At 38.5% G+C, this 26,541-nt stretch overlaps 1 protein-coding gene across 10 annotated transcripts in view; it reads right to left on the bottom strand.

The window, feature by feature from the left end:
• HDAC8 (histone deacetylase 8) overlaps positions 1 to 26,541 on the bottom strand; it is a 340,920-nt gene that overhangs the window by 268,090 nt on the left and 46,289 nt on the right. Inside the window, exon 5 of one of the 10 annotated variants that reach the window (XM_060182730.1) lies at positions 8,223 to 8,537. The exons of the other annotated variants lie outside the window; for them this stretch is intronic. Within the exon in view, the coding sequence (XP_060038713.1) occupies positions 8,414 to 8,537 (124 nt within the window). The 3' untranslated portion in view covers positions 8,223 to 8,413. Of the gene's footprint in view, positions 1 to 8,222; positions 8,538 to 26,541 lie in introns of those variants that run through there. 10 annotated transcript variants of the gene reach the window in all.

The following is a 26,541-nucleotide window of genomic DNA, read 5'->3' as shown; positions in this document are numbered from 1 at the left end:
AATGCTATCCAGGAAATAAAATAATGTGACAGCAACATAATTCTACACAGTTCTCATTCTCTCCACACCATTTGGCACGATAAGCAGACACTTCATTGAAGACAAATGAAGACTTGGCAGAATAGAAATAATGTAATGTTTGCATGAAAATGAATCAAGAAAACTTACAATGAATTTATCAAGGAGAAAAGCATCATATGGGCAATTTTAGAATACAAAGATCATATTTCCTTTTGGATAATCATATTTTGCAAGGTAAACTAATGGAAAAATCTATAAAGTAGTTCTCTTTACTACTAAAAATCTTACATAGTTTATAGACAGAACCTAACATTTGTGTAATGAGAGTCTAAGTGATAGGTTTCTGAAAATTGCTGGAAGATTGATTCAACCAGACAATAAACTGAACAGAGAGGTCACAATAAACTAAATTCACTCATTTCCTTTGGGAGTACCAGGTCTTATTTTCCTGAATTTTTTCTCAGATGGCATCGATAGAATTTTTCTAAAGTGTTTTTTTAGTATAGATTAATTAAACTTCACCAACTACTGAAATTTTCTTATTTCTTTATTTACCACCAGTACTATCAGAATCAATGCCTGCTCAATATCTGCACTGCTCCAAGAGGCAATTTTTATTTTTCTTTCTTTTTTTTCAGCCATTCTTTCTGAGATAGAGATATAGATAGATAGATAGATGATAGATAGGTAGATAGATGGATAGATAGATGGATGGGTAGATAGATGATAGATAGATAGATAGATAGATAGATACCGACAGAGACAGACAGACAGAGCAAAACTGATCTATCTCCCATGAAACTTCCCTCCTTTGGGAGGGGAAGTAGTGCTTGAACAGAGTTCCTCACATATGGTAATGTGTGTGCTCCATCTGGCCCTGTCAAATTTTCTTTTATATATTCTGCTTTTACAAAAGTAAATAAGAAGAAACCAAACAAGTTTCCTAAAACAGTTTCCTAGAGTATAGCCCAGATTCAGTTCAGATGTAGTCAATATCTGTTACCTCCAAGAATCTTATTCTATTAGAATCTAGAATACAGAAACACTGTAACACTAAGTGATAGCAACATTTCTGGAATATTCTGATTAGTCAAAAACATCATTTTTTATTTTAAGCTTTTATTTACTAAACTTAAAAACCTTAATAGTTTAGACATAAATACTTGATTAACTAATGTACTCTCTTCCTCTATAAGAAAATAAAATATTTTAGATATAACTCATGGAAAAAAATATAACCTTTGTACATAAAGAGAAAAATACAAATACACTGGGAGAATAGCTAACCTAGAATTAAGACATGTCGTTTTTGCCAGGCTGGCTTCGCGGGTGGGAGACTGAGACGACCAGAGACTCATGGCTGAGCTGAGAACGCAGTTCAATCTTTATTCACGAGCGGGGATGCGGTTCAACAAACTAATCTAATCTAATCTAATCACAACCCAATTCTGTCCTCATCTCTCTCCTCTGGTGGCAGAGTCAGGAACCAAGGAAATATGTATGATGGGGGCGGGGAGAAGAAAGAAGCGGGAACCAGCGATGACTAAACCAAATATCCTAGAGGTGGGGGGTGGGGGGAGGAGACCAAACCAATATCCCAGAGGCAGGGGGGTGCCCAACCAACAGTGGACATGCAAACAGAACACATAGCAAGCAAAACAAGCGAACCCAATGTGATGATAAAAAACAGAGGCTTCACAAGCAGAATTCAGAAGCATACCAATAAAGACATATGTTCTTGTGCTTGTATTTGTACCTGATCCTGGAACACAAGACAAGTATCTCAAGAATGAAAGATTTTTATAAGCTTGCATCCCCAAACTATGTAACAGAACCCATCAAAATGACTGGAGTTTATATTAAATGCAGATAGGAGGAAATGCCATTCTCTTCAGTGAACTAATTGCAGCCTCTGTCAAATCAGGGAAGAGAGAAGGGATTCTGCTTTAAAAATTCAGATTTGAAGGCCAATGAAATACCTCACTTAGGAGACCACCTGCCTAGTCATCTGTATGACCAAGGTCTAAGGCCTCAATCTATTACATGAGAGCACTACAACACTAAGGAAATCTGTCTTGTCTGATTGTCTGAAAAAGTCAGCCCAGTAAAGCCCAGCAGGAGTGGCAGCAACAATAACAACAGAAAATGTAGGGAATATTATAAGATTTCCTGGCTTAGGCTAATGCAAATCTAGGATAACTTCTGACGTACAAGGTAAAACATGTGGGTGCTCCTCAAACATCCTACTGACCATAGGACTTCTATAAAATTTGACCACATTAGTACAGAAATGGTTAAAATTTTAATTAAAAACTATTAGTGTGGTCCGGGTGGTGGCGCAGTGATAAAGCTTTGGCCTCTCAAGCATGAGGTCCTGAGTTTGATCCCCGGCAGCACATGTGCCAGAGGGATGTCTGGTTCTTTCTCCCTCCTCCTATCTTTCTCATTAATAAATATATAAAATCTTTAAAAAATTATAAAAAAACTACTAGCATGCTATCATATTATAGTAACTGTACTTGTTATAGTATAAATTATATTTGCTATAAGCTACAAACTCTTCACAACCTCTCCAGCATTTGTTGTTGTTATTTCTGATGTATGAAATTCTCACAGGGGTGAAGTGGTATCTTATTATTGTTTTCATTTGCATTTCTCTGACAATCAATGATCTGGAGCAATTTTTCATATGTCTGTTGGCCTCCTCTATCTCTTCTGTAGTGAATCTTCTGTTCATATCCTCTCCTTTGAATTGGGTCACTTGCTTTTTTGTTGCTAAGTTTGGTGAGTTCTTTATGTATTTTGGTTATTAGCCTCTTGTCTGACATACGGTATGTAAAGATCTTCTCCCATTCTGTGAGGAGTCTGTTTGGATGACAGTTTCTTTTGTTGTACAGAAGCTTTTCAATTTGATGAAGTCCCACTGGATTACTTTTTTTTTTTTTTTAGTCTTCCTTGCATTTGGGTTTGTATCATCAAAGATGCTCTTGAGATTTAGGTGGAAAAGGGTTCTGCCAATATTTTCCTCTAAGTATTTGATAGTTTCTCATCAAATATCAATTTCCTTGATCCATTTGGAGTTTATTTTTGTTTCCAGTGAGATAAAGTGGTTCAGTTTCATTCTTCTACATGTTTCAACCCAGTTTCCCCAGAACCATTTATTAAAGAGACCTTCCTTCCTCCATTTTATCATCTGGACCCCCTTATCAAAAATTAGATGTCAATAGGTTTGGGGGTATATTTCTGCACTTTAAATTCTGTTCCACTGGTCTGTGTATCTATTTTTGTTCCAGTACCAGTTTTGATGATGATGGCCTTATAATATACTTTGAGATCTGGGAGTATGATGCCTCCATTTCTGTTTCTTTTTCTCAAGACTGTTTTGGTGATTCTAGGTGTTTTCTGGTTCCAGATAAAAGGCTGTAATTTTTGTTCTATTCTCTTAAAGAAAACTGGTGGGTCATTGATGAGTATTGCATTAAATTTGTATATGGCTCTGGGTAAAAAATTCATTTTGATGATATTAATTCTTCCAAGCCATGAGCATGGGATATCTTTCCATTTCTTTGTATCATCTTCTACTTCCTTGAATAGTGACTCAGAGTTCTTGGTATACAAATTATTCACTTCATTGGTTAGATTTATTCCTAGATATTTTACTGATTTTGCTACAATAGTGAATGGGAGTGATTCCTGTATATGCTTCTCTTCTGACTTAATGTTTGCATAAAAGAATGCCACTGAATTTTGTGCATTAATTTTGTAGCCTGACACCTTTCTATATTGTCTAATGATTTCCAGAACTATTTTGATGGATTCTTTAGGGTTTTTTAAAATTTTCTTTATTGGGTGATGAATGGTTTACATTTGACAGCAAAACACATTAGTTTTTACATGCATAACAATTCCATTTTTCACATAACAATTCAACCCCCACTAGGTCCTCATATGCCATCATTTTCTACATGTACTATCCTATCATCTGCAAACAATGAAAGCTTGACTTCTTCCCTTCCAATCTGTATTCCTTTGATTCCTTTCTCTTGGCTGGTTACTATGGCAAGAACTTCCAATACTAGGTTGAAGATAGCACTGTCTTTCCTATCTTGATCTGAGGGGGAATGCTTTTAGTTTTTCTCCACTGAGTATGATGTTGGCTGTAGGTTTGCTGTATATGAACTCTACTGTCTTAAGGAATTTTCCATTCATTTTTGTAGTGTTTTGATCATGAAGGGATGTTGGATTTTGTCAAAGGCTTTTTCTGCATCTAATAAGATAATCATGTGGTTTTTGGTTTTGCTATTATCACATTGATTGTTTTACATATATTGAACCAGCCTTGTATTCCTGGGATAAATCCCACTTGGCTGTGATGAACAATCTTTTTAATACACTGCTGTATCAGTTTGGCTAGGATTTTGTTCAGTATTTTAGCATCTATGTTCATGAGATATATTAATCTGTAGTTTTCCCTTTTTTCTGTGTCCCTATCTGCTTTTGGTAGCAGGGTGATGTTGGCTTCAAAGAAGGTGGAAGGGAGTATTCCTGTGTCTTTGATCTTTTGGAAGAGGTTTAAACGTAGAAGTATTATCAACTTTTTCCTAAAGGTTTTGTAGAATTCGTTTGTAAAGCCATCTGGTCCTGGACTTTTTCTTTTGTAAGCACAGTTAATTCTTACATCCTCAAGATTCAGTGGATAAAGTACCTAATCCAGGAAATGTTCCTCATCTCCCTTAAACTAGGCAATTTTCTTCAATGATCCTCTAACAACATCCTGTGCAGAGTTCTACTGCTATGTATCCATACTGCCTTCTTATTACTTGTTTTTACATATGTTTTTCTGGGTAGACTCTCTTGGTCATCTTCATAACCTAAGGAACTTCCTCCAGTGTATAAAACACATAGGTACTCAACAATTTGTTGAATTAAGAACTGTTACTTCTAAATATCATTCTCCACCCAGACCACTCTACTGTACTCCAGACTCATATAACCCAAGTATTTATCAGACTTCTTTCTACCTTCAGGCACTTCAAAGATACTTTGACTGACACTTAACTCATAATCACTCCCCTTAATATATTATTCAACCTGTATTTGGGTATCATTTTTCAAACAGGTACACTTAGAGGTAGTTGTGATGATTCCTTCTTCTTCTCTCTAATCATTCTACTTCATAAATTCTCCCTCTGGGCTCTCCTTCCTGTTTCCTCTGCCACTGTCCCAATTATCACCCCCTAGACTGAATGCACTAGTCTTTTAACCAGTCTTCCTGATTCTAGTCTCACCTCTGGAATTAATCTTCCACACTGCAGCCAGAGTTATTTTTGTCAAATAAAAATCTGATTGTGTCATTTCCCTGCTTAATGATCTTTTTTTGGTTCCCCACTGCCTTCAGGATTAAGTCCAAACACTTCTTAGTACACAAGGTCCTTAAGGGTCAGGCTCTATTTTAAATTTCCAGTCTTATTTCCTACCACTGGTTCATATGAACTTTTTCCCTCTGCTACTGAATATGCTCTGAACTTTCAACAACTCTCCTTGGGAATCTTATTGTCTAATGCATTCCTACCTCCGCATGTTTAATTCCCCTTATGTTTTTTCCTGCATCTGTGATAACTGATAATTTCTTAATTTAAATTTTATTTATTTATTTTGAGATAGGGATAAAGGAATAGAGGTACCCTCAGCACTGCTTCACCACTCATGAAGCTTCTCTGCTACAGGTGGTAACTAAGAGCTTATACCTGGGCCCTTGAGCTGACTGATATTTTCTTCCTTTTTTGTTATTTATTAATTTTATTTTTGAGAGAGATGCAGAGAGAGAGAGAGAGAGAGAGAGAGAGAGAGAAACATCAGAGTACTGCTCAGCTCAGGCTTATGGTGGTGCAAGAGATTGAACCTGGGACTTAGGAGCCTCAGGCATGAGAGTCTGTTTACATAACCATTATGCTGTCTCCCCCACCCAACTGATATTTTCTTATCCCTATGACACAGTTTGAGGATGTGTGAAATTTTTCTTCTAAAACAGATATAGGTTATCTGAAAAAAACATTTTTTAAATAATGCTTGGCTATCAAATTGGTTGCCACTGGAAGTACTGAGCTTTCTATATTAAGTTGTGTGCAATCAGAAGCAGTAGAATTCTAAACCGAGATTCTTTCAATAATAGATAGGGAGGTCAAGGTGGGATAATGATTGTAGTTGCTGGGAGGCCAGATAACCCCTTGAGGTTCCTTGCAGATGAGGCATCCCTTAACCTGCACCCCTAGAAGTATCGGTGGGTTGGGACATAGCTTTTCTAACAACTAGATCTTTCTTAGCCCACAATTACGTATGAGGTATCTATTATAGGCAAAACCAGATGCTCAGTAAGCCTATAATAGATACCTTGTAAGTGATTGTGAATGATACAAAACACATCTTGTCACAGTAGAATTTGAACTAGTTTTATTCAACAAATACTTATTGAAGCAGAGAAAGGAAAGATTTTTGATATCTGGATAGCCAGATACAATCCATTAAACAATTGTTAAGTAGGTAAAGTGCGCCTGGGTTAAGAAAGATCTAGTTGGTAGAAAAGTTAGATCCCAGTCCACAGACATGCAAGATGGACTCTCTATTCAAGGAGTTTACAGTATAGTAGGAAGTGAACAAAAAACAAACAAACAAAAAATGATGAACACAGCTGAAGTAGCAGATACTTATAGAGATTGAGCAGTAGTACCCCCCAAATTTTTTCCCGTTCTTAATCTCTAGAGCCTATGAATTATATAGCAAAAGAGATATTGAAATGCAATTAAATTAAGGATGTTCAACATGGGGTAGATTATCCTGGATTATGTGGATGTGCTCTTAATGTAATCACAAGTGTCCTTATGAGGGAGACAGAGGGAAACTTGACATGGAGGAGGCTGGACAATGAACATAAAAAGAAAGAGAAACTATGTTACAGGCTTTGAAGATGGGACCTTGACCAAAGAATGTAACTCTAGACATTAGAACAGGCAAGAAGGGAGGGTTCTGCATGCTTTCTTACCATGGATGGGTACATACTGTATATTTAGTGGATGCAGGAGTAAACACTTGGTTTCTGACATTTGAAGACTTGGCTGACAGAGACTGCCAAATTAACATATTGTAATATAATATAATATGCTAGAGGCAAAAACAAATACAATTAAAATAGAGGCAAGAGCAATTACTTCTGTCTATGAGAGGCAGGAAGAACTCCAGGAAGATGACAATTAATCTGTGTCTTGAAAGAGCAGTTTTCCAGGAAAACAAGAGGTGTCAGGGCATTCTATGCAGATAGAGAACATGGGAAGGTACAGAATAGCTGTGAAAAAAAAAAAAAGAATCAACCAGAGCAGGGAATAAATAGGAGATAATAAGGCTAGAAAGTAGGCAAAGACCATACTCCTAAAGTCATCCCGGGGCAGGGAGTGTATGAACGTGTGTTTTCTCCCGAGATCAGATGAGATCGGGTGTGTTCAGGGTGTGGACATGTGTTTTCTAAGTGATGAGCATGAAATAGATGTGATTTTTTTTCCTATGTGAAATACACTACCTTTAGAAATGCTCAGTCACATGTTACCATGTGCAAGCACCTGCGTTCAAGCTCCCTAGTTCCCCCGACACCGCCTGCATGGAGGAAGCTTCACAAGTGGTGAAGCAGTGCTGCACATGTCTCTCTCTCTCTTTTAATTTTATTACCTTTATTTATTGGCTAGAGACAGCCAGAAATTGAGAGGGAAGTGTGAGATTGATACCCTCAATAAACTAAAAAAGTGATTCTTTTCTTTTTTTTAATATTTGTTTTTATTTATTCCCTTTTGTTGCCCTTGTTGTTTTATTGTTGTAGTTATTATTGTTGTCATTGTTGTTGGATAGGACAGAGAGAAATGGAGAGGGGAGGGGGAAGACAGAGAGAGGGAGAGAAAGATAGACAACTGCAGACCTGTTTCACCGCTTGTGAAGTGACACCCCTGCAGGTGGGGAGCCAGGGCTTGAACCAGGATCCTTATGCGGGTCCTTGTGCTTAGCGCCACCTGCGCTTAACCTGCTGTGCTACAGCCCGACTCCCAAAAGTGATTATTTTCTAAGTAATAATCATTCAGGTTTTCCACTTAGTAGAAGAAAAGTATAGGGAACCAGGAGTTAACATAGGGATCGCTACAAACTTACACTTTTTAGAAAACTGATGTTGGTCATTGGTTTATTTTGAACTTCTAATGATTTTACATAATAACTCCACTATTAAAACATACTCTTTACTTAGCACATTTGTAATGTTTTCTTTGTTTATTGACACAAACAGAAAAACCGAGCTGGAAAGGGAAGTAGGAAAGGAGGGGGGCTGGATGGTGGCACACCTGGTTGAGGACACATGTTACAATGTGTGAAGACCCAGGTTCAAAACCCAGGTCCCCACCTGCAGGGGAGTCTTGTCACAAGCAGTGAAGCATGTCTGCAGGTGTCTCTCTTTCTCTCCTCCTCTCTCCATTTTCTCTGTCCTATCCAACAATAACAACAACAACAATAACAATAATAACTACAACAATAAAACAACAAGGGCAACAAAAGGAAATAAATAAATAAATATTTTTTTAAATGTTTTATCAACCCAACTTCCTTGGGCAGAGGACCCTACCATGTGTCTTGGAGCCCACTTCCCCAGAGCCCTGCCCCACTAGGGAAAGAGAGAGACAGGGTGGGAGTATGAATCGACCTCTCAATGCCCATGTTGAGCGGGGAAGCAATTACAGAAGCCAGACCTTCCACCTTCTGTACCCCATAATGACCACGGGTCCATACTCCCAGAGGGATAAAAAATAGGGAATCTATCAAGGGAGGGGATTGGATATGGAGCTCTGGGTGTGGGCATTGTGTGGAAATGTACCCCTCTTATCCTACAGTCTTGTCAATATTTCCATTTTATAAAAAAATTAAAATTTAAAAAAGGAAGAAATAATAGTCAGCCCATAGTGTGACATTGGGAGAACTATTGCAATTTCCAATAGAGGAAATAGGGACACAGAACTCTGAGGATGGGAATGGTGTGGGATTAGACCCCTGATATCTTATAAATTTTGTAAATCAGTATTAAATTACTAATAAAATTAAGATAAATAAATAAAACATGTTTCATCAGTCTAAAGAGAAACCCTATACTCATTAACAATTACTATTCTTTATTTCTCCCAAACATGCCTAGTTCTGACATCAATCACTAATCTGCACTGTGTATCTATAGATGCACCTATTCCGGATATTTCTTTCTTATTTTATGGAGGGGGTTTAATAGTTTACTGTGCAGCTATAGAAACATGAGTACAATTGCTCCTCTCCCTGTGTCTCATGCAACAGGATCTTAAGGTTCCCCCTGCCCCTTCTCTCTCTCTCCTTTCTAAGAGCCCTTTGCTTGGGTATAATATACCACAACAAGTCCAGGTTTTTCTATGGCTTTTCTCTCTGTGTCCTTATTTCTTAGGTTTCACATATAAATGAGACCATTTGGCATTTTTCCTCTTTTGATTTATTTCATTTAACATGGTATCTTCAAGTTCCATACATGATGAAGCAAAGGAGATGACTTCATTTTTAACAGCTGGGTAGTATTTCATTGTGTATATATACCACAATTTTTTTTTTATCCACTCATCAGTCATTGGAAAGCTGGGTTGCTTCCAAGTTTTGGCTATTGCTATGAACACAGGTATACACAGATCTCATCTGATAGTTGCTTTTGTTTCCTTAAGGTAAATACCCAAGAGAAGGATTACTAGGTCATTTGATAGGTCCACTTCTAGTGTTCTGAAAAATCTCCGGACTGTTTTGTGGCTTGGACGAAGTGATATTCTCTGCATCCTCTTCAACATTTGTTATTTCTATCCTTTCTAATGTATGACAGTTTCACAGGTGTAAAATGGTATCTTCTTGTTGTTTTTATTTGCATTTATCTGATAATCAGTAACTTTGAGCATTTTCTCATGTACCTATTGGCTGTCTGGATCTCTTCCTAGGTGGAGTTTCTGTCCACGTCCTTCCTCACCCCATTTTCTAATGGGGTGTGTGTGTGTGTGTGTGTGTGTATCTGTGCTAAGTTTATTGAATTCTTTCTGTATTTTGGTTATTATTCCTTTATCTAAAGTATATTGTATAAAAATTTTCCCCATTCTATAGGGGCCCAAAATATTAAATGTAGAAAGGAGAGTATCTTTGTAAAAGTGGTATTTAGAAAATTGAGTTGATACATGCAAACGAATGAAATTGAATCACCATATATCATCATGTACAGAAGTCAACTCCAAGTGGATCAAATACATGGACATTAGACAAGAAACTATCAGATACATAGAAAACACTGCAGAACACTTCAAAGATCTTCAAAGACTCAAGTCCAACATCAAAGAAAACAAAAATAAACCAATGAGGTGTTAGACAGCATAACAGTTATGCAAAGAGACACATGTGCCTGAGGTTTCAACATACCTAGTTCAATCCCCTGCACAACCATAACCCAGAGTTGAGCAGTGCTCTGGATATATATATATATATATATATATATATATATATATATATATATATATTAAACAAGCCAATAAGATTACATCAAACTGAAAAGCTTTTGTACAATGAAAACCATTGCCCAAACAGTAAAACACCCTATAGAATGGATATTTCATACAAGTAGAATATATAGTATGTGGTTTTTCTTACTAGATTATTTAATCTAGCATGCTTTTTATGTTCATCAACATTTTATCCTAAACCTATACCTTCTTTATCATAAAAAAAATCTCAATGTGGGAGCTGGGCAGTAGCATAGCAGGTTAAGCACACATGATGCAAAGCTGAAGGACTAGCATAATGATCCTGGTTCAAGCCGCCGGCTCCCCACCTGCAGAGGAGTCGCTTCACAGGCAGTGAAGCACGTCTGCAGGTGTCTTTCTCTCCCCCTTTCTGTCTTCACCTTCTCTCTCCATTTCTCTCAGTCCTATCCAACAACAACATCAATAACAACAACAATAACTACAACAATAAAACAAGGGCAACAAAAGGGAATAATTAAATATTTTTTAAAAATATCTCAATGTATAAATACTTTGCTTTCCCATTCATCAGTTTTAATGGACATTTGGGCTTTCTCTACAATTTGCCTATATTAAATAATGGTGTGAATAACATAAACACACTTTATATATACATATTTTTTAAAATTCTCATAGTTATATGTCTAGAAATTGGCATTCTGGATCATGCATAACTCTGTTTAACTAGGAGGACCTACCAAGATATTTCCTAAAAAAGCTATACTATCTTAAGATTCCTACTAACAATGCATTAAAGATGTCCATATTATCCTAAATATTTGCCATTTTCCATCTTTTTTGGGAACGGGCAACCAAGGGAGTGTGAAGTAATATACCTTTGAAGATTTGATCTACATTTTCCTAAATTCTAATGATGCTGAACATTTTTTTAATTTTTATTTCTTTATTTATTATTGGATCGAGACAGAGAGCAATTGAGAGGGGAGGGGAAGACAGAGAGGGAGAGACACTTGCAGATCTACTTCACTGTGAAGCTTTTCCTCTGCAGGTGGGGACCAGGGTCTTAAACCTGGATACTTGCGCACTGTAGTGTGTGTGCCAGGTGCGCCACCACCTGGCTCCCATCTTTTCAAGTCTTTATTAGCTATTTATATATCTTCTTTCAAGACATGTCAGGACATTTGCACCCCATGTTCATAGCTTCATTATTCACAATTGTCAAAATATGGAAGCAACCTAAATGCCCATTGAAAGATGACTGGATAAAGAAGTTATGGGACATATACTCAATAGAGTACTACTCAACAGTTAAACAACATAGTATTCTATCCTTTGGGACAAAATAAATTAACTAGAATTGATGAAGCCAAGTGAAGCAAAGAAGGAATTGAAAGACAACTACTGATAGTTTCACTCATATGTAGAATATAGAGAATTAAAACATAGTAACTTGCATAAAAATAAATAAATAAGTAACCAACCAAGCTCTCCAAGACTTTAGGAGAACTATGGCTGTTATCAGTGTGTGTGTGTGTGTGTGTGTGTGTGTGTGTGTAAGGGGGGGCAGAATGTTGGTGGTGGCAGTGGTGTGGAGCGATACCCCTCTTATCTTATAATCTCGTAAATTACTATTAAATCATTAATTACAAATTATAAAAGAAATGTTTCTAGTGAATGGGGAAAATAGCATAATGTCTATGCAAAAAGACTCTCATGCCTGAGGCTCTGAAGTCCCAGGTTCAATCCCCTGTACCACAATAAGGCACAGCTAAGAAGTACTCTGGTTTAAAAAAGGAGGAAGAGGAGGAGGGGGGGGGGAGGAGGAGGAGGAGGAGGAGAAGGAGGAGGTGTTGTTAAAATTTGTTGTTAAAATTCGGCGGCTCTAGCAGGGCAGGTAACAGAGATGTGGAGACAACGGCTGGGCAGGGAAGCTGTATTTCTTTATTCAGGAACAACGATTCATAAACTAAGACAAACTAATCACCAAACAGAACTCTGCTGTCTCTTTGCGGCGGCGCAAGCACTCTCTCTTACTCTGGAACTCAGGAACCCTCTGAACTCTCGAACTCTGGCACTCTCTCTTACTCTCGAACTCAGGAACTCTGGCCCTCTGCAACTCTTCAACTCTCCAACTGTGGAACTCTCCAACTCTCTCTCTGGAACTCAGGAACCCTGGAACTCTGCAACTCTTCAACTCTCCAACTGTGTAACTCTCCAACTCTCTCTCTGGAACTCAGGAACTCAGGAACCCTCTCTCGGGGTTCCTTGGGGTGGGGCCAAGCAGGCCGCGAAATTAGCAGGACTGATCCAATTCTCTTGGCGGGGGAGAACTAGAACCCACTGTAAAACATACAACAAGGAGGAGGAGGAGGAGGAGGAGGAGGAGGAGGAGGAGGAGGAGAAGAAGAAGAAGAAGAAGAAGAAGGAGAAGAAGAAAAGAAATGTCTCTTAAAATCCTATCAAAAAATTTCAACTGCATTATTATATTTATTTTTAAGTTGTAATATATGAATGAAAGATCCTTTTAACAAATATAAATGACAAATACTATGTCACAGTTTATGGGTTATCTTTATACTTATGTAAAGACAGTATTTGTGATATAAATGCCTTTGTTATTGTTTTGCAGTATAGGGGCCTTGACATATGTGATTTTTAAAATTTTTTTTTTACTTTTTAAAAATTGTAGATAGAGACAGAGAAAGGAGAAATAATGCAGCACTGGAGTTTCCCCCCAGGGACTTGGCACATCTGTGCACCCTGCCCTGTGAGCTATTGTCTAGCCCCACAAATACATTTTTAAAATTTTGATGAGTTTTATTCATTTTTCCTTTTGTTATTTATGGTTCTGATGTTATATTTAAGGAACCACTGCCTAATCAAAGATTATGAAGATTTGTTATAAGTTTTCTTCAAAGAGAGGTCTACCTCTAAAAAAAACTTTTTTAGTTGATTTTAATAAGTGGTGCAATATACAGGTTGAATTCCATACTTTTGCTATATCAGTAAAATTTACTGAAGAGGGGGGCGGAGCCAAGATGATGACTTGGAAGCAGCTACTGGCATGAGCTCCAACAAGAACTGCTGGAAACAGTAGGATTCCTGGCCTTCAGCAGGACAGATAATTAGGGGTCCTAGGTGTGACACCAAGGAGGTGACTATAGCTCTATTTGGGTTAGAAAATAGAGAAAAAAGAAAGGAAATTTTTCATTATTCTTGAAGCACAACCCTGCTCCCACCAAACAGAGCCTGGGGGCCAGAGAGCTGCTCCTAGCAGGCTCCCCTGCTGAGCTTATTTCTTTACCAAGATTCCTGGCTCACCAGGGGTGTCATTCCAATCCTATTCCTTTCTGAATCCCTTTCCCCTTTTTCTTTCCATCTAAGTGGCCAATTGGAGCTACAAATAGCTCTGACCAAGCAGAGCCTCACTGTCTGGAGGGAAAGACTGCCTGGAGGTTTTTTCTTTTTTTCTTTTTTCTTTTTTTTTTTTTTTGTTTGGTTCACTTTTTTAACAATCAGCTGCCTCTGCTCAGGGGGTCTAAGGAAATCTGGAGTCATCCAAGCTGAAGACAGGACAGGTTTTTTATTCTATTCTATTTTATTATGAATATTATATGTACACGTGTCCCTTTCACCCCCTCATTCAGGTTGACCAGAATTAGCTCTTAGTGTATTTTCCATTGCTAGGTGACTGGGTGTCTTATCCATTACAAGAGGAACTTGTTTCACTCTTCCTACATCCTCTACCCACTCTCCCCCTTATACTGCCTCCTAGCTCATTAAAAATAAATAAGTAAATAATAGGAAAAAAAACCTCCTTCCTTTGCTCTTTTTTTTTTACCATTTTTTCTTTTCTTTTTTCTTTTTTTTCTCTCTCTCTTTGTTTCTTTTTTTCTCCTTTTTCTCATTCTTGTCTTCTTTTCTTCCTTCCTCCTTCTTCGGCATTCTGAAGTCACTGGTACCCGTTTGTGAAATACACCAGTCACAGACAAAGAAAACGAAACAGTTATTAAGAATCTCCCCAACAACAAAAGTCCTGGACCAGATGGCTTCACAAACAAATTCTACAAAACCTTCAGGAAACAGTTAGTACCCATACTTCTAAAGCTTTTCCATAAGATTGAAAACACAGGAACACTCCCTTCCACCTTCTGTGAAGCCAACATCACCCAGATACCAAAAGCTGATAGGGACACAACAAGAAAAAGAAAACTACAGACCAATATCTCTGATGAACATAGATGCCAAAATATTAAACAAGATCTTGGCCAACCAGATACAGAAGCATATCCAAAAGATTGTTCATCACAACCAAGTGGGATTTATATCAGGAATGCAAGGCTGGTTCAACATCCATATGTCAATCAATGTCATTCACCACATCAATAAAAGCAAAGCCAAAAACTACATGATTATCTCAATAGATGCAGAGAAATCCTTTGACAAAATCCAACACCCATTCATTCTCAAAACTACAAAAAATGGGAATAGACGGGAAATATCTCAAGATAGTGGAATCCATATATAGCAAACCTACAGACAACATCATACTCAATGGACAGAAGCTGAAAGTATTCCCCCTCAGATGGGGGATTAGACAGGGCTGTCCACTGTCACCATTACTCTTCAACATAATATTGGAAGTTCTTGCCATAGCTATCAGGTAAGAGAAAGAAATCAAAGGAATACAGATTTGAAGGGAAGAAGTCAAGCTCTCACTATTTGCAGATGATATGATAGTATACATAGAAAAACCCAAAGAATCCAGCAGAAAACTACTGGAAGTTATTAGGCAATATAGCAAGGTGTCAGGCTACAAAAATCAATGTACAAAAATCATTGGCATGTCTTTATACAAACACTAAATCCGAAGAGGAGCACATTTAGAAATCACTCCCATTCACTGTTGCAGCAAAATCAATAAAATACCTAGGAATAAAGCTGACCAAAGAAGTGAAAGACTTGTATACTGAAAACTATGAGTTACTATTCAAGGAAATAAAATCAGATACCAAGAAATGGAAAGACATCCCATGTTCATGGATTGGAAGAATAAATATCAAAATGAATATTCCCCCCAGAGCCATATACAAATTTAAGGCGATACCCATCAAAGTTTCACCAAGCTTCTTTAATAGAATAGAACAGAAACTACAATCATTTATCTGGAACCAGAAAACACCTAGAATTGCCAAAAACATCTTGAGGAAAAGAAACAGAAATGGAGGCAACACACTCCCAGACCTTAAACTATATTATAAAGCCATCATCATCAAAACAGCATGGTACTGGAACAAAAATAGGCACACAGACCAGTGGAACACAATTGAAATCCCAGAAATAAATCCCCACACCTATCGAAATCTAGTTATGGGGACCCAAAGTATTAAATGGAAGAGGAAGGCTCTCTTCAATAAATGGTGCTGGGAAAACTGGGTTGTAACATGCAGAAGAATGAAATTGAACCACCTTATCTCACCAGGAACAAAAATCTACTCCAAATGTATCAAAGACCTAGATGTTAGACCAGAAACTATCAAATACTTAGAGAAAACATTGGTGGAGCACTTTCCCACCTAAACCTCAAGGACATCATTGATGAAACAAACCCAATTGCAAGGAAGACTAAATCAGAAACAAACCAATGGGACTATATCAAATTGAAAAGCTTCTGCACAGTCAGAGAAACTGTCAAACAAACAAAGAGACCCCTCACAGAATGGGAGAAGATCTTCACATGCCATACATCAGACAAGAGACTAATCACCAAAATATACAAAGAGCTCAGCAAACTTAGCACCAAAAAAGCAAATGACCCCATCCAAAAATGGACAGAGGATATGAACAAAACATTCACTTCAGAGGAGACCCAAAAGGCTAACAAACATATGAAAAACTGCTCCAGGTGAGATTGTCAGAGAAATGCAAATAAAGACAACATTGAGATACCACCTCACTCCTGTGAGAATGGCATACATCAAAAAGGACAGCAGCAACAAATGCTGGAGAGGCTGTGGGGACAGAAGAACCCATTTGCACTGCTGGTGGGAATGTAAATTGGTTCAGCCTCTGTGGAGAGTCGTATGGAGAACTCTCAAAAGGCTAGACATGGACCTTCCATATGACCCAGTAATTCCTATCCTGGGGATATACCCCAAGGACTCTATAACACCCAACCAAAAAGATGTGTGTACTCCTATGTTCATAGCAGCACAATTCATAATAGCTAAAACCTGGAAGCAATCCAGGTGCCCAACAACAGATGAGTGGCTGAGAATGCTGTAGTATATATACACAATGGAATGCTATGAAGCTATTAAGAACAATGAACCCACCTTCTCTGACCCATCCTGGACAGAGCTAGAAGGTATTATGTTAAGTGAGCTAAGTCAGAAAGATAAAGATGAGTATGGGATGATCCCACTCATCAACAGAAGTTGAGAAAGAAGATCAGAAAGGGAAACTAAAAGCATGATCTGACTAAACTGAGAGTAGGGCACCAAAGTAAAAACCCTGTGGTGAGGGGGAGGGTGGACAATCAGCTTCCCGGGGCGGTAGGGGGGTGGGAGTGGGTGGGTGTAATGGGACACAGTCTTTTGGTGGTGGGAATGGTGTTTATGTACACTCCTATTAAAGTGTAGTCATATAAATCACTACTTAATTAATATGAAAGGGGGAAAATTGATTGTATGTCTCGAAGTTTTTAAAACACAGACTGAATCTTTTTAATACATAGGCTGAGTCTTTGATATGCGGACTCTCTCAAAAGCTTAGACCAGGTAGATCAGAAGCAACCGGTGACACAGCTATATACAAGATACTGGGTATTATACAGCAAATCCTAACAAAGGGACTTTTCAAAGTTAACCCAATTACCAAACAATGTGATGATAACAATAACTATCCATTGTCTTCATGAACCCTAAGACAGCAGGAACCTCACATTTCCACTATAGAGCCTATATTGCCCCCAGTCCTGGAACCTTAGGGTGGAGCACACTTTCCTGCATGCTTTTCCCAATTCATATCAAATAATACTGCATCCGCTGATCGCAACCTAATCAACGCAGCAAGTGCCACCTCAACATGATTCAGCTCAGACTGTGTCCAGAGACTTCAGGTGTGGAATGACAACCCTTCAGCTTCATCACTTGGGTGAGACCTCTCCTTTCATAGTATTCTCTAATTCCATCCCTGATGGTTTACTTCCTAACAAAGTCCCAAAACCTAGATATAGACCAGATTCCCTGAGATAGAGCATATGGTCACACTTATCCATAAACTAGTGCAAAATATATACCTGAAAGCAGAAGTACACTAGAGTCTGCAGTGAGTATCCCCCAACACTTCATCTCCACTATTCCAACCTTTGGGTCCATGATTGTTCAACAATTTGTTTGGCTTTGTATGTTAACTCTCTTTTCAGCCACCAGGTTCCAGATGCCATCAGGATGCTGACCAAGTTTCCCTGGACTGAAGACCCCACCAATGTGTCCTGGAGCTCCACTTCCCCAGAGACCCACCCTACTAGGGAAAGAGAGAGGCAGACTGGGAGTATGGATTGTCCAGTCAATGCCTATGTTCAGCGGGGAAGCAATTAGAGAAGCCAGACCTTCTACCTTCTGCAACCCACAATGACCCTGGGTCCATACTCCCAGAGGGATAGAGAATGGAAAAGCTATCAGGGGAGAGGATGGGATATGGAGATCAGGTGGCTGGAATTGTGTGGAGTTGTACCCCTCTTATCCTATGGTTTTGTTAATGTCTCCTTTCTTAAATATTGTTAAATGGGAAACTGGGGAATGTTATGCATGTACAAACTATTGTATTTACTGTTGAATGTAAAACATTAATTCCCCAATAAAGAAATAAATTTTAAAAAAAGTTAGGCTTAGATAGCTATGTTGTTTAATTCTACAAAGTATTCAAGGGATACGTAATACCAATCATTTGTGATGTGTTCCAGAAAACAGAAGCAGAGGGAACATTTCCCAATTCTTTTATGAAGCTAATATGACATGATCATCTTATAAGCAGGAAATCCTAAGGGTTCCACTAGAAAGCCGTTAGAAATTTAAAAAAATATGAGTCTGGCAAGATTACAGGATATAAGATCAAAATGCAAATATCAATTGTGTTTTTATACCACAGCAATACAAAAACACAAGAGTGTTCATCTATATATAATAGCATCAAAAACAAACTTTAGAGAAATAAATTTAACTAAGTGTAAGCCTTGTCTACTGAACATTACAAAACAGTGTTCAGAGAAATTAGAAAAATTCTAAATAAAGGGAATGAAGCTATGGCTCTTGAAGTGCACACTTCTCAGGGAATCTGTCCTAGTAGAGCCATTGAAGGAAGTTTCTTGATTACATGCTGGATACTAAATGAAAAGACGAGTAAAAATAGCTGACCTCAGGGCAGAGGCATATGCTCTGGTTCTCTCTCCCATAAACAAACAAACAGACAGATCTTATCACTTTATTGGGGGGGTAATGGTTTCCAGTACAGTTTTTGACAGATGGGTACAATTTCTCATTTCCCTGTGATAGATGTCTACAAAACACTCTCTCCCCCAACTTAGGTTCTCTTCTACCATCATGCATGAGGACCCCCAACATCCCTCCACCCTTTCTCCCCCTCCTTTTTCCCAGTGTCCTTTGCTTTGATGCAACGCACCCTAACCAGTCCAAGTTTTACACTGAGTTTTCTCTTTCTTTCCTTTTTTCTTAAGTTTTGCGTATTACTGAGATCATCTGGTATTTATCCTTCTCTTTTTGACTTACCTCACTTAACATGATTCCCTTAAGCTCCTCCAATAAAAAAGAAAATAGTTGACGCCTTTTCAGATATTGCAAGATGTCCTACAGAAAGCACTTTATTTTATATTTCAGGTATTTAACTGCAATTAGTTAAAAGTTCTGAAATGTGTTTTATATTTTTGATCATCATTTTCTATAGAACTACAGTTGTTCTTCTGTAAGTTTTGGTGGTTCTTGGCAGGGCAAGGACATTTTTTTGTCCAAGTTATAATGTTGGTGTTTAAGAGGACTCCTGGTTATGAGAGATAGTATGCCAGGTAGGGTGCCTGCATTGCCACATGTGTAAGCCAGGTTTGAGCTTGAGCATGCATGGGAGATGCTATGGCCATGAAAGAGTAGTGCTGTGATGTCTCTTCTCTTGGTCTCTTTCTCCTCTCTACTGAAAAAAAAAAGTGGCCTGAAGTGGGGAGATCACATATGCATAAAGCACTATTCCACCAAAAACAAACCACCACTCCCATTAAAAGCCTGTAGACTTGATGTTTCAGGGCTGTCCTGAACAAATGGCATCCTTACTTTAAATGAGGAACTCCCCTCCTTATCTGCAGTAGTAGCAGTTCAAATTTCTTAGCCATTCCAGAAATGTGTTATTGGTGCTACTACTGTTGTTGTTTCGTTAAATGATGCTATTTGTATCACATTGGTAATTTTTTTATGCTTAAGAACTAAAATGATGGGAGTCAAGTGGTAGCACAGCGAGTTAAGCCCACGTGGTGCAAAGCGCAAGGACCGTTGTAAGGATCCCGGTTCAAGCCCCCAGCTCCCCACCTACAGGAGAGTCGCTTCACAGGTGGAGAAGCAGGTCTGCAGGTGTCTTTCTCTCCCTCTCTCCGTCTTCCCCTCCTCTCTCCATTTCTCTCTGTCCTATTCAACAGTAACGACATCAATAACAACAGCAATTAAAAACAACAATTAAAAACAACAAGGGCAACAAAAGGGAAAATAAATAAGTAAATTTAAAAAACTTAAAAAAAAATAACTAAATGATCATGGGACATCAGAAAGAGAAAAACAACTGAATTAATTGGTGAACGGTAAAAGGTAAACCAGTGATGGAAAACAAGATGATTTTCCCAGTAATTGGAAATGGTTATGGTTTCCAGGGTTATTTTCTTTTATATATCTTTTGTTCGTCTAATTCTAATCCTCTCTTAATAACACTGTGCTGCTTCTTCTCTTGAGATAGCACTTATAATCCTGTTTTTTATGTCTTGGCCTGCACTTAAATCTGTACAGGTCATAAGGTGCTACAGAGTACTTGAAAACATAAAATTATTTGAAATCTGCTTTTCTTGTTAGTACATAAAATATGTCTTGTAAAAAGTGTACTTTTTTTTTACTTTAGAAACAGTAATACTGAGGAAAACCTGTAATAGACATATTCAAAAATAGGTATAAAATGATTGACTTTTTGCAAATGAAAGACTGAGTTTACCAAAGAAATTAAGAAATTCTGCAGGTAAAACCAGCCACAGTGAAGGCTCTTCCATAAGATGAATTCTTTATTTAATCTCTCCTTGTATCTAGTCATTTGAAAACATGTATTATTATTATTATTTTGCTGATTTTTCTTAAATTGAGTATTTGATATAGTTGTAGCTGATCCCTTAAAATATTTTTAGGTATTTATTAGTGATGGAGAGGGTACAGAGGGAAGGAGGAAAAAAGAGAACCAGAGCATTTGCTGGGCAACAAACACAGAACCTCACTCCTGCAGGTCCAACATTCCAATCACTGTGCTACCCCCTATAAATCAACCTATAGTTGAACTTTAACGCTGTTGAAATCACTGATAGAGGGGTCGGGCAGTGACGCAGCAGGCTAAGCACATGACGCAAAGCTCAAGGACTGCCATAAGGATCCCGGTTCGAGCCCCGGGTTCCCCACCTGTGGGGGGGGGCGGGGGGGTCACTTCACAAGCGGTGAAGCAGGTCTGCAGGTGTCTATATTTCTTTCTCCCTCTCTGTTTTCCCCTCCTCTCTCCATTTCTCTCTATCCTATCCAACAACAATACCAACAACAATAATAACCACCACAACAATAAAATATAAATAAATGAATAAATGAAATCACTGATAGAGAAAAAATAAGTACACACCAGATTTTTCTCTCTCCTGGGTATAATGACCTAGTGAAGAAAAATGAGCAGATAAAGTCCAAGCTTGTGTCATTATAGTTTATGACTTGTTAACATGTTATCTAATCAAGTGTTTCTAAGTCTTAAATCCAAACCCTGGCATGTTGTCGTCTTTTCTTTTCTAAGACCCTACTGACTACTCCTGTGGCCAGCTCCTTTCTTCCTTTTGTTTTAGAGAGCCAAGGCCTCACACATGCACAATTTAACTGCTCTGGGCAGTTTTTTTCTTTCTTTCTAAGAGAGAAACAGAGAAGGAAAACAAAGCCATCACAGCTTCTTCCATTGCCATGGCACCTTTATGTTTTCAGAGCTCAAACCTGGGCTATAGCCATGAGAAGGCATGCCTAGTGAGACATCTCAAGCCCTGAAGCCAGTTTTTCTTGCTATGTCTAATGAGAAATGACTCAGCAGACTTTCCAGATCAAGAGTGTCTGTGTTCCTAAGCAGAACTTGGACTGGAGTTGGTGAAATGCACCAAAATAAAAATAATCAGGGTTGGGGGAGGGTTCAAGTTCTAGATCATGATGGCAGAGGAGGACCTAGTGGGGGGCTGAATTGTTATGTGAAAAACTGGGACATACAAACTGCTTATACAAATGATTGTATTTTACTGTCAACTGTAAACCATTAATTCCCCAATAAAGAACTTTTGGGGAGTCGGGCGGTGGCGCAGCAGGTTAAACGCACATGGCGCAAAGTGCAAGGACCCATGCATGGATCCGGTTCGAGGCCCCAGCTCCCCACCTGCAGGGAAGTTGCTTCACAAGCGGTGAAGCAGGTCTGCAGGTGTCTCTCTTTCTCTCCCCCTCTCTGTCTTCCCCTCCTCTCTCCATTTCTCTCTGTCCTAACAATGACGACATCAACAACAGCAATAATAACAACAACTACAATAACAATGAAAAATAACAAGGGCAACAAAAGGGAAAATAAATAATAAAAATAGAAAAAAATAGATTTTTAAAAGGGTGTCTGTGTTCATAATGTTAGTTTCCTCTGTTAATTAGGAACGCTGGGGCAGAGGAGGTAGTATGGAAATAGGGACATAGTATAGTGCAAAAAAGAGTTTCATGTATGAGGCTCTAAAGTCCCAGTTTCAATTCCCCATAAACTGAGCAGTGCTCTGGGAAAGAAAACAAACAAGCAAATCCTCCTGTAATTCTGCAATTTGATTTTTCTTCTTATTTATTTCTTTTTTATTTTCTTTGATAGAGGAGGAAAGAGAATTAAGGAGATAGGGAGAGAGGACAGACACTTGCAGCACTGGTTTGTGAAACTCCCCCCCTAGCAGATGAGGACCAGGGGCTTGAACCTAGGTCCTTGTACATGGATATCTGTATGCTCTCTGGAGTGTGCCATCACCTGGGCCCCATCATTTGATTTTACTTTTATCTTTTGTAGAGACCTACAGGTTAAAAATGACAGAAATCTGCGTAGGAACCAAGAGACCGACATCTCTTGACTTCAGTTTTTGACTCATCAAAAAGTTAATGCCCTCCCCACCTTCTTCTCAAGAATGCAAACCCAGTAAGTTTAAATAAAGGTGCTTATTTTTTTATTTTTAAAAATATTTTTTAAATTTATTTTCCTTTCTTGTTGCCTTTGTTGTTTTTATCATTGTTGTGGTTATTATTGTTGTGGTTATTGATGTTGTTGTTGCTGGATAGGACAGAGAGAAATGGAGAAAGGAGGGGAAGACAGAGATGGGGAGAGAAAGATAGAAACCTGCAGACCTGCTTCACCGCTTGTGAAGCGACCCCCCCCCCCCCGCAGGTGGGGAGCCAGGGGCTCGAACTGAGATTCTTATGCCGTTTCACACCATGTGCGCTTAACCCGCTACACTACAGCCCAACCCCCATGCTTATTTTTTTTAAATCAATTATCCTAGCTATTTTAGCCTTCCATTTCATATCTTTTCTCATTAAGACCCCAATTAAAAATTCTGTACAGTGAAATAAGTCAGTTTTGTGTATACCTTCCCCCCTTGATATAAAATATACATATAAAACATATGTCTCTGATAGTGGGAAGTCAGAAATTAAGTCTCACATAATGGATTTTCTTTTATCCACCCACTCTACACTTACAGTCCACTTTAAGGGCTCTGTGCCTACAGTTGGCAGCTCTCAGAACAGTGACATCAGTTTGTCTACAGTTGTTCCCAACCTTTTTTGGCTTTGGTACACCTACACTTGCTTCCAAAAATATACCCTACAGTCTGGTGCTCAATGGAATGAAAATATTTCCTGAAATAATAGGGGGGAAACCAGATAAAGCAATAGATATAGTTCTGCATATTATGGCACTTATAACAACAGTGAGCCAAACCAATGGAAAAGAAGCAATGGACCCCACACTGGCTGAATGGGGGCTATGAGCTGGCTTTTTTTTTTATTTGGGAAATAATTATACTTATCAGTTTACATATCCCAACATGGTCTCCCTTGTGACTGAGGTCATGTTTTTCAAAAAGTTAATGGTCAAAGTAAATGGTACAGATAATTGCATTAGAATCAACAAAAACTAACTGGCTTATACAATGATGAAAATCATAGTCCTGGCCTTATTAACACTATACTCTGACCTAACTAGTCAACAGTATTGTCTGAGAGAAAACCAACCTTTTTATATATAAAAATGCCCTGGAGAATTAACACAGATAAATTATACAGTGACCTGTAAATTATACATGACCTGTAGTCTGTTTTAAGCCTACTCCAAAGTTGCCATCTAATAAAGTAGAAATATCCCTTAGTTTACCTGAATATTTTTTAAATTCCATACTTTGAATTATTACTACTAATAATTAATGTAATTAATTTAAGTGGCTCGATTCTAACTATATCACACTTCCAATAATTAAAATACATTTTGAGGGGTCAGGTGGTGGCGCATCTGGTGAAGCACACACATTACAGTACACAAAGTCTCAGGTCCTAGCCCTATCCCCACCTGCAGTGAGGAAGCTTCACTAATGGTGAAGCAGGGCCGCTGGTATCTCTCTGTCTCCTTTCCTCTCTATCTCCCCCTCTCCTCTCAATTTCACTCTGTCTCTATCCAATAATAAATAGATAGTATTTTTAAAAATTGAATACATTTTGAGAAAAATTTAGTAAGCACTAATACTGTCTATGTAATATAAGTCTTAAAGAGTAAATAAATCTCTAAAGCAAATGAGTATGTTCTTATGAATTTTTCTCTCAACTGTAGAAAACTAGCAGATAGGGATCCTGGTCAAGGCATTAATAAGAGCCTAGCAACCTTCAACATACCTCCTAAGGGAAGCTGTAATAATCTCTTAGAGAAGTTTTGATTAGTTTTCTAGAATAAAGTTTATAATTATCAGTTGATTCAATTGACCCTAAATAATTTATTATTACTGTCCTGTTCAGTGCAACAAACATAGTAGTGATTTTTTTAATTCCTTCAATTTTATCTTACATCAGTTTTCCCCTAGTTTCCAGATGCGTCTAAAGAAGCCATCCTTACTAAACTCCAAGGACAATACATAAAAGCCCTAAGGGAAGCCATGGCAATTAACTTTCTGACAATAGGGGCTTAAAACATCATATGGAGAAAGGTGAGTTTTTCAACAAATGATGTTGGGAAAAATGGGTTGAAACATTCAGAGGAATGAAACTGGACCACCACATATTGCTATACATGTAAGTCAACTCCAAATGGATATTAGACCAGAAACCATTAAATATATAGAATAAAGCATTGGTACAACACTTCACAATGCTTGCTTTGAAACTGCCTTTGAAGAATCAAGTTCTGCAGCAAGGAAAAGAAAAATAAAAACAAGCCAATTGGATTATATCAAATTATTCAATAAAAACACCTCTGTACAATTGGGAGTCGGGTGGTAACACAGTGGGTTAAGCACAGGTGGTACAAAGCACAAGGACTGGCATAAGGATCCCGGTTCGAGTCCCTGGCTCCCCACCTGCAGAGGAGTTGCTTCACATGCAGTGAAGCAGGTCTGCAGGTGTCTCTCTTTCTCTCCCCCTCTGTCTTCCCCTCCTCTCTCCATTTCTCTCTGCCCTATCCAACAATGATAATATCAATAATAAGCACAACAATAAAAAACAAGGGCAACAAAAGGAAATAAATAAATATTTTAAAATATTTTTTAAAAAACCCTCTGTACAGCAAAGGGAATCAACTTAGGTCATGCCACCTTTTAGACACCAGGCTGCAGATGGTACCATGACTCCACCCCAACTACTCTGGGCAGATGGCTTCACCAATGTTCCTGGACTCTCACATCTCCAGAGCTCTGGTCCACTAAGGAAAGATAGAAACAGGCTGGGGGTATGGATCAATCTGTCAGTGCCCATGCTCAGTGGAGAAGCAGCTACTGAAGCCAGAACTCCTACCTTCTGCTCCCCATAAACAACCTTGATCCATATTCCCAGAGGGGGAGACATGATAGGATGAAGATAAGGGGATTCTGCACTCCAGCTCTATCAGCACTCAGCAAGAGAGAAGGAAAAGGAGAGGGACATATGGAGGTAGCTACAGTGTTATGAGTGCTTAACAGGAAAGAGAGGATGGAATCAGAAAAAGAAGGGGCAACTATGTATAAATGTGGACAGATAGTTGTAGAGAAGATGGTTGGCCCATGTCTAAAACTTTAGGGAACTGAGGTGGATTGCAGTGGGGAGAGTGAAGATTCAGAACTCTGGAGGTGGGAAGGGTGTGGATTCAAATCCCTGTCGACATGTAATTCTGTAATATAAAAATACAGGAGGTCAGGAGGTAGCGCAGCGGGTTAAACGCACATGGCACACCCGCACAAGGATCCCAGTTTGAGCCCCTGGCTCCCAACCTGCAGGGTGGTTGTTTCACAGGTGGTGAAGCAGGTCTGCAGGTGTCTATCTTCTCTCCCCCTCTCTGTCTTCCCCTCCTCTCTCCACTTCTCTCTGTCCTATCCAACAACATCAATAACAACAATAACCACAACAATGATAAAACAAGGGCAACAAAAGGGGGAAAATAG

The sequence above is a fragment of the Erinaceus europaeus genome, chromosome X, assembly GCF_950295315.1.
Source record: "Erinaceus europaeus chromosome X, mEriEur2.1, whole genome shotgun sequence".
NCBI lineage: Eukaryota > Metazoa > Chordata > Mammalia > Eulipotyphla > Erinaceidae > Erinaceus > Erinaceus europaeus.
Note: the sequence above shows the minus strand (reverse complement) of the source record. Positions and strands in the feature narration are given on the sequence as shown.